The 14,644-nt window shown below is 43.3% G+C and overlaps 1 protein-coding gene across 1 annotated transcript in view; it reads right to left on the reverse strand.

Annotated features, from left to right (window-relative positions):
• Window positions 1–1,512: 1,512 nt before the first annotated feature.
• The window catches only part of T265_13058 (hypothetical protein), a gene marked incomplete at both ends in the record, with an annotated part of 35,400 nt that continues 22,268 nt past the window's right edge, over window positions 1,513–14,644 (reverse strand). Inside the window, 6 exons of the mRNA XM_009166953.1 lie at window positions 1,513–1,681; window positions 2,083–2,732; window positions 3,370–3,967; window positions 4,484–4,725; window positions 6,661–7,422; window positions 10,942–11,950. Coding sequence (XP_009165217.1) covers window positions 1,513–1,681; window positions 2,083–2,732; window positions 3,370–3,967; window positions 4,484–4,725; window positions 6,661–7,422; window positions 10,942–11,950 — 3,430 coding nt within the window. The remainder of the gene's footprint in view (window positions 1,682–2,082; window positions 2,733–3,369; window positions 3,968–4,483; window positions 4,726–6,660; window positions 7,423–10,941; window positions 11,951–14,644) is intronic.

A 14,644-nucleotide genomic window follows, 5' to 3' on the forward strand; every position in this document is an offset into this window, starting at 1 on the left:
TTTATAGCTAGTATCTTGCGATAGTCATTTTTCTCGTATTGGGGTGACCTAACTTGTCCGTCCTAGCTGGCAATGTCACACAAGCTGGTCTGTTTGGATATGTTAGTATACGTCTAGCCTTGATTAAATTCCGTACACCTCTGTTTAAAAGCCCCGCAGGATAACCACTGTTTATATACACTTTTCACAAAGATAACAACTCAGCGAATGGTTCTTCAGGTGCATTCTCTGGGCGCGGTCTCTTAAGCACATCATTAGATAAGTTTTCCATTTCAATAGAACATAACCATAAGACCGCATGTACTAGCTGTTTTAAGTTTCCCTCCTGACATTCGTTCGTAATATTATACCGTCAGACCGTTTTCTAAACAGACGCTGGGTATCACTGAAACCAGGTGTGTTCGTTATCTTCTCTTCTCTTATATATGACGCAGTTTTGCACGAAAGTTCATGGGATTGAGTATCAGCCTTGGTCGGTGAGGGAATTATCCGAAAACCTAGCTATTGAATACTTGCGAATAGCTCGTAAATCTCAGTCGCTTTGAGCGGTGCTGAATGTGGTACTGCGTTCATGCCCTTGATGTTGGTGCAAACCCAACGGGTCGACAAACACGCAGAGGTATGCACCGGCACTAGTTACTTGTTCATCATTGAGGCACTGGAATCTTCCGTCATTTTCCCTAAGTTATAATGCAGTACCACCTCACCTTAATTGCAATATCGTGCAAATGTTCCCGTGCGTCCGTGAGTGTACTGTCGAGGTGATAATGGGTCAAGGGCCCCTCTTGTAGTAACTATATGATTACTGGTGTTGTTGATCTTAAGACGGCACACCACGCAAGTACTGGTCGGGAGACGTAACCAACCTATTTCTCTTCTAGTGGTTTGTATTTACTATATGAATCGGTGTGTACACTGGTGACCCATAAGACCGATCCTGCTGAGACATATATGCGCCTATTTTCTACAGGATGGGCCTGGTCGAGGCTGCACCAGAGAGATCCAGTCTATATTGGCTAGATCGATTCGATGCATCCTGTCTCAAAGATTCCAGTATCTGCCATCCTCTGTTGCTCAAATCGACCTAAATGTCACCTAATCGCGGCAAAGGGGCTGCCCCCACCTCCGACAGCCCATGGAAGTGAAAGACAAGAAATACGGCGATCTGAAGATTGCCCCGCAGCAATTGGTTTTGAAAAAGCAAACAAGCCTCAAAATTGCACAAACAAAATGTAGCGAAAATCGTCAAGAAACGGTAAGAAACGAATGGATTAAAAGTGACGTATGAACTGAGTTCACTATTACTGATTGATTGACTCTGTCTGCTTCGCTGGAAAACAAAGCTACCACCCATCTGTATCGTTGGCGGTTGGAATAAATATTAATCACGAGGATAATGGGCGAAATTTATGTACATTCTTTTTTCATGGAATGGAAGTAGGGATGACCGAGAATGTTATGAAATGTGTATGAAAAATAAGCTTTTTGAAAGAAACTAAACATGCTTTGTCTTTATGCAGTACGTTGTATATTGGTGATTATTGTAGGATGCTCTGAACTGATCTGCGTTCCTCTCGATTTGAGTACAGCGGTGGAAGTGTCGGAGAGTCTATGGAATATGGTCGCCAGTTTCATCAGACGATTCTCAACAGCCGGGTGGTGCACCACGTCGTGAACGGTGCTAAAAAGCAGGGCGAGAGTGAGGAATAAATAAATCATTGTTTTTTTCACTAGGTGGTTCCAAAAAAGGTTCCTAGTGGAATAAAAGGAGGTAGGTTATAAGCCAGATTTTAGGCGCGAAAATCTTTCTGCCACAGAGCCTAAGCTTTCTTTTAGCAACAGGTCCCGGAATTAAGGCTGAGCAATAAGTAAAGGAATAAATGTGTTGTTGGGAAGACCCCACTTTTAAAAAAGGTGTTCACACTGAGGCAGCAAGCTGAACGCTTACTGCTTTAAATATGTCAAGCACTGTGTTTGCAATGCGAAAATTATATACAACCAAAAGCGGTTTTTGGTGGTCATCAGGAGAGAAAACACATAAATGTACAAGCCGGTGGTGAAAACCAGCACAACGGCACTCACCTTTTACAGTGGATCGGGCCCTGATTCTCTTCATTTGAACTAGTGCTGACATTTAGCTGATTCGAATAGCTTATATTCTCATTCTTGGAAACCGTTTCTTCAATCACTTCGGCCAAGTGTTTTATCACATTACGATTTGTCATGGCGGAATCGGAGCTGGGCCCATTGGGAATCTGGTCTTTCCCAGGAAGTGAGGGGATCGGCTCGTACCTGGATTTGTCACCCACTTCATCTAACAGGCCGAGTAATTCGTCTAGAAGAGTGGATAATTGTCCAACTGTGTCAACTACTGATGTCGACTCAATTTTTCCAGTACGAACAGTGTGGATGTTACCATCCCTTCGAGTTCGGAGTGGCTTCCATCCAGGATCACTTTTCCTGTTGGCACTGAATTCCACACATGATTTGCGAGAAGCATGCAGAATGCGTCGACATTGTAAAGAATTACGAGCCGGAAAAGAAGAGGTGGAGGGGCTTCGACAATTCTTCCCTTCTGTGGAAGTATTGTAGGTGGGCTCATCTCTCCGATGCTCTTGCTGTTGTTGCAGTTGTTGGGCTCCCACTCGAGTGAATGAGATGTTAGCTTGAGGCGATGACTTCCCAGTGAGGTTTTCGGGAAAAGTGGGTTGGTCGGTACTTCGTATGAGTTTCTGAAACAGAGTTGACGTAAAAATTGATAATCCTATTCAAATGAAATATGAGGGCAGTTTGGAGTGCTCAAATGGTGAATACAAGAACTAAAACGGAATAAACTAACGACTGAAGAGTGCCTAACACTCGTTTATGATATTATACAACTGAATGCGCCTACTGATGAGCCCCAATAAAGGCGAAACCGGTTGCGGGCTGTCGAAGAGTTTTCAGCAACCTTGTGAGTAATTCCCTTTATGAAAATATACTGCGATATCTCGGATATCCTGTCAATTGAATCATGAGGCGGCCTGTGTGCAGCACATTCAGTTGTAGAATATCGTAAACGAGAGATTCACTTGAGTCTCTCGTGAAAACGAAATTGATTTGAAAATGAGTGTATTTCTCGAAAACAGTCCGATTTGGGCTCAAGTAGAACATAAGGTTGACGGAACCTCGGGGACTGCGCCTACCTGATGAGCCCCAAGAAGGGCGAAGCCGGTTGTGAGCCGTCGAAGAGTTTTCAGCAACCTTTATGAAAGTGCTTAACACTCTTCGTAATTATGAGTGTCACAAAGGCTGATAATAACTAACAAGATCGAACAAATATTACATAGCTTAACTACATAAATTAGACAGTTACTTCTGGGGACTTACCCTTGCTGTAGTGCGAATCTGTGCACGGGAGTTACACTCATATAACATAGCAGGTCTTGGTGGGACAGAAAAGCCACTGGTTTGTCGACGATGCCAGTAAAATGAATGAAATACAAAGGCTCTTCGAGAATTGAAACGTCGAAAGCATGTACGGCAAACGAAGCGCAGATGAATATTTTGCTTTCCTAATATTCTTGCCGAACTCCCGGTAGTGGTTGGACGAGCTCTGCGTGCTCTTACAAAGGCGCTGAACACAGAGCATGCTGAAAGAGGCGATTTGACATCTTCCGTGGACGTTGACGTCTGTCGGGTAGTTGGTTCGTGCCCAGTAACGGGGCTGACGGAACTAAAGGATGATGGTATTCGTGGAACAGCTGTACCTTCCTTCTCACTACTACCAAGCGATGTGTCTGGAGAGATGCATTCCAGCTGCCTTCCAAATGAAGGTGTGTCAGTGGAGTTACGAACTTGCTGTCGTCTGCAACTCTTATACTGATGGATCGTTCGGCGTGCTTCCTCCAAGCTCAGGGTAATCACTTCGGCATTGCTGTTGTGTAGGTGTTTGATGTGTTTTCGCACATCCCACTTCCAGTTGCTCCTATCAATCCAATAAAATAACGATTTGATGATCTCCGTGGATAAAGTCAATCTTAGGTTCATTGTGTGATTAAACCAAAGTCACTGGCTATGAACGCAAACAGAAAACCCACAAAACTGTAGAGTCAATTTAGAGTCCTTTTTTCTTGGAAAATAGGGATCAACCCACTATGGTGAACTAGTGAGCCAGATTCTGTCTCCATAGGCATTGAACCGGTATAACCTCCCGGTCAAGTCACCAAAAATGCGACTGGTTTCTTATAACTTGCACTAACACTCATCGTTCTTCCGTATCAGCATCCGAAAACATATCTACGAGTTATTCTGCCTCAAAAGGGCAACCCTCCTCACGAAGAAAACTTACACAATTTCGCATCAAAGTTACATTTCAGCGAATAGGAGCTCACTGTCATCGAGCAACTAGTAAGACAATAAATATGATTCGATGAAAGGTTTCATGAATTCAAGAAGAATTTTTAACGTCAAATTTAATTTTTATCGGCTCATGAACACTTACCGATGTCCACATATGGAGCATTTGTATGGTCGATAATAACCTTCGCCGATCGTTTCGGTAGGTGCGGGTGGCACAAAATTCAGGGGCCAGGACGGACTGGAGTCACCGGTTCTGCCACTTGGCTCGTTTAAGCATCGAGTACGTGACAGTTTTAGCCTATTCATGTAGTCCGCAAACGTTCTTTTAGCCTCTTCTAGATCTAAAGTTACGGTTGTAATATTCGTCCTTTCTGGATGCGCAACCTAAACAATAAACAACAAACGGTTTCAGTTAGTTTGCAGTTGTGGTGATGGCCATAGCACAAAAGCGGAACAAATTTTGTGTACAATCGTTCGTGAGGTTTGTGCAGAGTTCTGTGTTATCCATCTGGATGGACATGAAGCAATGTGGGCTCTCGACGGCCAGGTTTGATTATCACACTTAACTTGCAGGATCCAGGTACGGAATATTCTGTCACCCTATCGCCCAGCAGGTTGAAAACCCCACAAATTGGATAGATCCTATGCTATAGAGTGTCAATCCTGTTCACCAACACTCACCAGTTCTAGCGTAAATATTTCTCGTCTACACTGGGACGAGGATATTTGAAAAATCTACACCGGAGGTGAAAATACAACAACATGAAGACGTTTGCTTGATAAAGACAGTGAACCTCCAAATCAGAGGCGTCAGACTGTGAATACTTCAACACTCTGGCATGCTGATGGACCATTACAGGAATTGGGTGTGAGAACACATGTACTCCCTGTTTTCACGTGGGGATGTTCCGGTGCTCTGTATAGGATATTTAGATAAGTATCCTAATATAGCTTAAACAAAATTCTGATGTGCCCCCTACTCAGGGCTTGAAACTCGTTTTCCTCCCGCAGCAGTTTGTTCGGAGTGTTATTTTCCGAAAAAATTGTTGCATATGACAGCGCTTGCTATGGGTTTCAAGTTCTTCACAACGTTTGTCCTGCAAATAACAATGCTATTCTTGCTCACAAAATAGTAAAATCCATAGCAACGGATAACCGATGGATGTATTACTACTACGTAGTGCGAAAAGGGACCGACTTTAACAAGAGCCATTTGGTGTCATCCTGAACAGCGGACGCTATCAGGTTGTCGATTGCATCTATATGGTGAGATATCCTTCTGCCTCTAGTATTGTGCGACTTGTAATCAGCTGATACAGAGCGCGGGTGATGGGAATATTTCTGATCGACTAGGACCTGAAATACGGTAAAGACGTCTTTTTACTGACTGACTGATATTAGGAAGACACAAACGGTATCCTACATGCCCCCACTAACCATACAGCGCCCACTGGCTCCCTGACTCACTCCAATATGATCCGTTAGAAAAAATAAACAACAAAAATCTAGTCAAACAGCGGAACATATGAAGTTCTTCTACATGAAGAGGACGCCTTTTTTGGAAACGTCTGTTACCAAGAGTGCCGATATGACGAACCAGTGGGTGCACAGAAATCGGAAATAGAGATTTTCTCCAAAAAAGGCGTCATTGTAGCAAGAATGTTCTGCAAAATAACTCATTACTTTCAGATTTGCGAGCTGAATTCGGGAGTTTTTTTCTACATAATATATAACCTTATATATCGGGTGTGCCCATCGAGCACCTGGCATTCTAGAAGGCAGAAGTAATCCAGCAACCAAAGGGGAGGAAAATACAGAGGTCAAACCGCCCAGGCGCAATGTACACATTCTAATAGCCTGTTTAGAAACATGAACATTCAAAAGCACGTTTCGATTGTCAAGTGTAAGGGCGCATCCTTTAATTTTGCATAAAAAAAACTAATCGACAAACTGTGTTGTGACCTTGTCGCAGAGTCACCGCATCCTAAATGGTCTCTTTGATAAGGACCCGGCCAGGAAACACATTTACAGAGGTTTACGATTCAATAACAACCATGACACCATGGTGAAACGGTGCCCTAAATGACAACTAAGAATCTGAGACCCTAAAGCTATAATAAGTTGGGGAAAATTGATCTCTACTTCATTTACTGAAGTTGAAACTGATATCAAAGACTTGCACCTTGAATTTCATGCACAGCTGCCATTTATGAGAACGGTACATACGCCCGTAGGGGCAGGAAAATTCTTTAAAGTAGCGGGCCACGCCCAAACGCCATGTAAAGCGTCATGACTAACTTGACATTGTCAAGCGCCTACCTTTATATGTTTATTGATGTCCCATTTCCAGTTGGATCGATGTCCACAGCCCGAACACTGATGACGCTTCCACTGTTCATTCTTTACTCCGATAGAGCTGGAAAGTCTTCCACTGTAGTATACCGAACTCATTCTTCTCCCACGAGACTGCTGGTGGATAACACTGGTATGCTTCTCTGAAGGGGCGATTTCCACACTACGAAGGCGATTATCTGTATTTCCCTCATCTGCACATTTGGGAGCAACCCATTCACTCTTCGCGACGGATTCTCGCTTGGCAAATGCTTCCAATGAGTGAACTGCTGAATCGGAATATATATCGATGTTGCGATCCATTTTATCGGTTTCCTTTGTGGAAAAATTGGGCAAGTTGGTCAAATTGAGAGAGGCAGGTGGTGCTTGTATCGCAGGATGTTGGTGTTGTTGCCAGGTCTGCATTAAACCGCTTATCACCCACTGATTGAGAAAAAATGGCGAAGGACTTTGTATAGGACCAGAATTTCCTCCCGAGTTTGAAAATGAACTCCCTGAGGAAATCGCCGGCCAAACGTTAGCTACTTCATTGGTAGGACAACCGGATAGCACTCCTGTGAGCGGGTGCTGTAGTGGCCCTTTTGAGCTTAACCACGTGGGCATTAGATCAACAGGAGTAAGACACACTGGAGCAGTAAATGACGAAATATTGCTCGACAACAAACGTTCGCTGTCATTGATTTTATTCGGTTGTATGGTCGCCTCTGGTACGGAAACGGGTGTGCATGTCTGTAGAGTAAAATAAAAAGTAAACATAATTATTATGGCCATAAGTTATGTTGTTACCATTACGCACGAAATGTCAGACAACATCTAATCATGCAAGCTGATGTGAGTGTCCATAACGAGCATGCAGGGGTGCGAATGTACGGGAACTTTCCCGTCTGGAAAAAACTGACGCTATTACACTACTGATGAATTGTTAGTAGGCTGTGTTTATATGAAGAGTTGGTTACGATGATGCAGTTCACTTGGCAATCGACGAGCTGAGAAGCCCATCTGGAGTTGCGCACATGACGCAGTTGTGTGGCAGCATGCAATTAATCTGATAAACAGAATAGTACTACTTCTATATCACGCTGAAGCTGAATTCTTCATCTGTACACAGTTGCGTGTTGTTCTTATGCGTTCCCTGTGCGCATCCTCTTCTCCTTCGCGTCGCTCAGTAAAATTTACACAAAACCCCAACAGAACGATTATATACAGTTTCACAAATATAGAACATGAGGAGCAGTAGCTCCTCATAGGTAAGTCATGCTCAAGCAACTGACCTGAATTCACTGGGCTAGGAAAAGCAAAGTAGGTAAGAGAGTGAAACTCAGTATGCTGGATTCTATTTCCGAAAGCCGAAACATGCTCCTCACCGGACTATCTGATGAGATATGAGCGCCAGTAGCGATGACCGGCTCTCGTGCGTTGAAAGTGTCAATGCTTGCACGCCAGGTCAAAAACTTGAAGCACTAAACAAAAAAGGCATAAATAAGGTGGAGGAAACAAGCTGCAAGGTTAGGCGGTTGGAAGAACTGAATAAGTGGTTCCCTTGGTGTTAGTTGGCTTGGTTCATATCACGCACAGAACAATGATGAGTATAAGATCGATGAATCCAAAGATTTGGGGCCTATGATAAACTCGGACATACACATCAAAAGCCGGGAAATGCAGTGACCATCATCACGTTTGAAATGCTTGGATACCAGTTAACGCAGTTAAATCGGTTTTTAGATCTCTTGTAAAACAAAGTATCAGCTAAGCATTTTCCCGCCGTTCATGTGGAAAATTCAGCAGTTGAATTGTACTCTGCAGGAGATATCCATTACTTGGGGCTCCTGGTTCCATTCGTGTTAGTAACGGCCTGAAGAATGCTGGTACTGAAAGGATATGTGTCGGCTAATCCGTTCAGTCTACATCAGTCCAAATCTACGTCAGTCTACATCACACCCGTCTGACGACTGTCACCTAAACTCTCATGACTCCTAAGTGTACGCTGTGGCTCAAAAACAAGGAAACCCGAATCCCTCTAGCGGGACAAACTCATCCATGGCGGAGACAGATTTTGCTTTACGACGTAGAAAGTGTACCTAAAGGTATAGAATGTCTGACCTAACTAACCTGACTTGACTTGTCTTGACGCGGCATGTGCCTGTTTGCGGAAGCCACCATTCCTGATACCTGAATGACTCATGCAACAACTGCTTTATGGACCTAACTTTTGGGTGATCAGTCCACAGGCGGAAGACACGTTCAGCTCAGAGATCATTCACTAGCTTTCTGTCGAAGCCTGCACAGCTTCACGCTTAGTTCCCAAAAAACTGCATAATCAACAGTCGTACCAGGTGAGCAAAAACTATCATTATGCTCGGTTAAAAGCTATCAGGTTTGTGAGAAACCAGGTTGTAAAAGGGCAAATGTATGAAATTCTGTCATAAGCTTCTTGTTTGCTCCATCATTCAATTAAATCACTGAAATCAAACTGTTTGAATTCTTAATTACTTAAGATACAAAGCACTTTCCTTACAATAGTGGCATGTGTTCGCGAAAACCAAAAGTGCGCCAAATAGCTTCTGTACTGCAGCGGTGTCGCTCAGAAACATTTTTGCGTCAACGCGTCACATTCTTGTGGTTCGAACGAAAAACAGGTTCAACAAGCACGAGGATTCAAGCATGTGCATATTGAACCACACATTACCTGTATTTAACGAAATGGACCACTTAGTTGTGCGGTACGGTTTTGGAAGGGAAGTAAAAAGCGGAGGCTGAAGCGAAATGCCTTCGCATCTCGTGAAATTGCAGTTATTAAATAGAAGGTAAAAAGTCCTCAATCGGTGATACGTCGGAGAGTGAGAGAAAGGAAAACAATTCATTGCTAGTAGAAAGTAAGTTGAATCAAAGGCATTAAGCAGGCGGCGATTCAACATCTCATACGAACTAACAATAATAAGTTTAAGAATTACTCATCGATGTTCAGTCTGTCAATTAAGGACCTTAGCGCCGTGGTCCACAGATTGTTTGATGATCAGGTTAGCAGCAACTATACAATATGCATGCAATATGCATGCATCATGCAGCAATATGCATGATCTCCAAGATGACGGGGCATCAAACCACCCCAAACAGAGATCAAATCAACAGGGAGAAGAAACACAGGCCATGTGGGTACTTCAGTGCCAACGTGACTCCATTTAGCATACCTCCGGTTCCCAGTTTGTTCGAGGTTGTGAGAACAGACAATGCTTCCCGTAGGTAGCTAGGAGCAGTGAACTGTCAACAATCTTCATAAAACGGACAATCGACACTTGCAAACACTTCGGTCACCTCACAAAGTGTTCCCTATGAAGGGTTTTGCTGTACTTTTCATATCTCCTGTACAGAGGCAATCAACTGAGAGGTTGTCTTCGATGCTACCAAAGCGCATGTAAATCAATCACCCAGCTCAATTAATGTACACGTCTACCAATACTCCACAGTATTACAGATTTGGAGGATATATGGTCAACGTTTGGTAGGACGCAGTGATTAACAACTCAGTGAGTAGGACCCTCTAATAACAGTATCGACAACTTGTTCACCAATGTGTCTTCGAATAACTAAGCGTACGTGCATCGATATATAGTCAAGATTGAAAAGTACTGCATTCAATATACTGGCGGAGTGCTTGCGTTGCTTGTTGCCCATGTTCGGCTGATGACGCATAGATTCTCTTGATTTTTCAGCAACAGATGATCTACTGTGAAAAAACTGAAGCCACATCCAGTGAGCTATCATCCGAGTCACACGCATTACAAATCGATGACCAGAAGGATTCGTGTTCCTCACTAATTTTCATAGATAATGATAATGAACGCCTGCAAGGGTGTCTATTCAAGCACGAGTCCTTTGATTGAACAAAACAACCTAATTAGGTTTGCCACAGATTTGAATCATTTCTTGGGAGAACGGTTTCGTTTAATATTCTGCTTGTAACACCATCAGGGTCTACTTAACTCATGCATCACAATACAATGAGAAAAAAATGCTTCTAGAAGCCCATAGTGGTTTTTCCTCCCAGCCACTGGTTGTTGTACAATTCGACTACGGTAGCTATAAAAGCTTTCTTTTCCAAAGCGGTAAAAACAGAAAAGGGTGGGGTGCAAACGCCATATTGTCAGACTGATTCTAGGTTTCCTATCAGGTGGTGGTTCGACATTGTAAAACAAGGACAGCTTTTAGCTTACCACCCGGAAAAACAGTCGTAAACAAAAATCCACTCACCTTCAAATTTGGTAAGACGTCAGCGGCTTTGTTTCCAACAGACAAATCTATCGGAACCGAGTCCGCCCCGGAATCCACTTTCACAGAGAAGGATGGAAGGTTGGCATGATCTGGAACAGCCGGCCAGGCGTTGGAGAGTGTTTGAAAAGTTGATAGCGTAGGATTAGGATCACATTTGGTCATCGGCTCCGTTAGGTTTATTTTAGGGGGGATCTCGGAGCTGGAACATATAGCTGAGGATTCGACGCCAAGGCTTCCCAGTGAGTCCGGTGAGCTCGATAGGAACGGCGGTTGATCGTCATTGCCTGGTGAGGCGGAGTTATCAAGCTCTGCAAGTTCAGTCAGTTCGGGATGATGCGCTCCCAAGTGTTTTCTCAAATCCAACTTGTTTGTGCATTTGTGGTGACAGGCACGACAAACGAGTGTCCTGGAAGCACAGTAGGCTGTTGAATTACTTTTCGTTTTATGATGATCATCGTTGCGTAAGTGCTCAAGAGAACAGTCCACTGCCGACGGTTCAAAATAATCACTTCTTTCATTCGCATTGTCATCATCAAAAACACTGTTCACGGAAAATGCCAAACGATCCAGGGAATCTGCACTGAGTTTGTTACCGGGACGAGGAGCATCTTGAATGCAACTGGTTGATAAAGGAATGCCATTCACCGTGGTACCTGCATTGTTTTTGAACTGAGACATGATCTTGGTCAATTCTGCCTCGGAACTAAATCTTTCTCGATGATGTGACTCCATATGTCTTTTCAAATCCCCTTTCCACGCGCTTCGATATGGACAGAAGACACAGACAAACGGTTTCACACCCCAATGCAGGCGCATATGTCGTCTCAGTTCACTCTGATATTTGGCAACATATTTACAGTGTACACAGCAGAAACTGCCGGCCTTGCCACTCCTGCTACTTTCGCGCATTTTTTGCATTCCGTGTGACAAACGAAGGTGCTCCGTCAAATCCCCATGCCAAGGGAATGTTGCTGGGCACATATTACACCTGAGAAGAAGTAAGTTTAAGCACATTATTAGTTAGCTATAAAAATTCCTCTGTAAACCATAGTGTTTTTTGCAACAAAAGCACTTATCCAGTCTCTCTCAGCCTACGTGCGTGATTCACAGAATCCGTGTAAACATCCCTAATCGGCTGAGAGCTGGTACACGTCAAAATCGATCGAAACTCGAGATAAGAAGATTTCTGTTTGTTCGTAAATCCAATCTGTCAATTCGGCGAACCAGCGACGAACCGCACACATTTGCCAATCAATTTCAGACCAATGGGAAAAAAACGGATCCCAGGTGTAGCACTTTCCGTGATTCAGCTGAGTCTCTAATCGACACCAAAAGAACGTATTTCAGCAACTGTGTACAACAGATGAATGGTGGAAACTAGGGGTTCGCGCGTACCTGATGAGCCCCAAGGAGGATGAAACCGGTGGTGGGCTGTCGAATGGTTTTCAGCAGCTGTAATGGCAGTGTTGTATAGATAAGGATCTCATAAACCTACTTTTTATTTTGAAAAAGACTTGGTGTTGGGATGACTTGTAAACAACAGTGCTCAAAAACGGTGCTCCTAAGGTGGGATGTCTGAATGGCCCAGAAAGCTGTAATATATGCAGGTCAGTATTTCAAAAGAATTCCAAGTAACGATTTTACAAACGCTCATAATTTTTGGAAGCAGAAACCAGTGTTCCGATTACCCTGTGCGTCTCAAATCAATAGAGCGAAGCCCCATGTATGAGATAAATTCGACGGAGGGAACTTAGATGTCTTTAACTGAGGGGACGTGGGGATCCTACACGGTGCTATGCATAAAAATCCATGAATAGCAAGTTTAATACGTTTAATAAAGAAGGCAGTATGATGAGGATGTTTGTTGATTCATGAGGATCTCTATTTTATGTCATTACTTTACACTTCAAAGCAAGTTTGTATCGACATATGTTTTATGACAACACGGGTTTCGGGAGTCTCAAGAGAAATACGGTTTAATCGCCACGCATGACTGAATCGTCACCTTACAGTCACGAAGTAATTCCAGCAGTTCCACAAAAGAGAACCATACATAGAAACGACAAGCATATCTCAGTAAGCCCCTCTACCGAGGGCGTCCGAGTCAACGAATCACTTGTGATCAAACGAAGTCCTCCTTATTTGGGCACTTTTAACGAAGGTAGTTTAGATTCCTTATGCGTGTTCAACTGTGCTTTCACGTAGTCCACTCCATTTAAATTTGGTTCAAACAGTCCACTTACAGCTGCTTGGATCAGCTGTGTCCGCCCTCATGAAGTAATCATTAAAGCAAAGCCGGAAGTAAAATTACTCAAATGGATCCCATCAGTTAGTTCTGCTTTATGAACAAGCATGGAATCCCAGCGTATTGCAGTGCGGTCGATGTTTATTCAAGAGAACAATTCATTGTACGACTCCATGAAAATATCGGTCTGAATTGATGCAGATGGGTTCACGGCCTATGCCGTAGATGAAGTAGAAGGTACAAATTACCCGGTCTTGAGAATACGGAGTCCCTTAGGTCTGTACTAAACGTCTTTCCTGAGTCACCGATGTAACTATAATTCCGATTTGAGAAATGGCCCACAAAACTTCAGTACAACACGCGCAAATTCTACCTAACCCTTGCTTAAGCATCTCCCATTCAAATGTTACGATGCGAATACCGCCGTCTGTTCCACCTACGGCCTTCCTAATCAAAATATTTACATTGTACGACTCCATGAAAATATCGGTCTGAATTGATGCACATGGGTTCACGGCCTATGCCGTAGATGAAGTAGAAGGTACAAATTACCCGGTCTTGAGAATACGGAGTCCCTTAGGTCTGTACTAAACGTCTTTCCTGAGTCACCGATGTAACTATAATTCCGATTTGAGAAATGGCCCACAAAACTTCAGTACAACACGCGCAAATTCTACCTAACCCTTGCTTAAGCATCTCCCATTCAAATGTTACGATGCGAATACCGCCGTCTGTTCCACCTACGGCCTTCCTAATCAAAAATATTTAGACCGTAGGGAAAACAGGACAAAAGGGCCATTTCAACCAAAGTTGACGTATTCAGAATAGATAACGAAACCATATAAATAAGCGCTTTAAAGTGAACAAAATAAATTCACTATCATTGAAATGCACCTGATCAACCCATGCTCCAGATGTCTTCAATCAAAGTCTTCGTCAGTGGGTACTAGAGGTGACCAGCAAACATCTCCAAGGATGTGAGTCATTAGGGTTTCATATAAAGAAATGCCCTTATTGACACTGAGGTTCAGTATCTAATTCAAAAGGTAGTAACTTCTTTAGATTTGCGTTTTGTTCACAATGTGTTTACTTTGACTCTCTGGTTTAGAAAAACTCGCCGAAATTTTCTTCAGTTTTATATCAGCTGACATATCAGTAAACCGTTTTACTCGTAGACAGTGGTGTTTTCTAAGGTATTCTGCTGTTGTACTATTTTGCCCGTACCCTGTAGTTCACGTGTTTGGGTAACATTAAAATCCCTATGAGTGACAGATCGAAAGCCGTTTGGAACAGCAATAATGGAACAAATGTGCAAGGGTAGGGGTTCGAAAACCTACCTCTACTCGAGTTGTAGAGAGGTGTTTGTTCCTTACCGACTCCATAGAGGGACTAAAAAGTTCATCATCAAACACTTCGCACGACCGCAACTGACGCTTC

Source organism: Opisthorchis viverrini (genome assembly GCF_000715545.1).
Source record: "Opisthorchis viverrini unplaced genomic scaffold opera_v5_33, whole genome shotgun sequence".
Lineage (NCBI taxonomy): Eukaryota > Metazoa > Platyhelminthes > Trematoda > Opisthorchiida > Opisthorchiidae > Opisthorchis > Opisthorchis viverrini.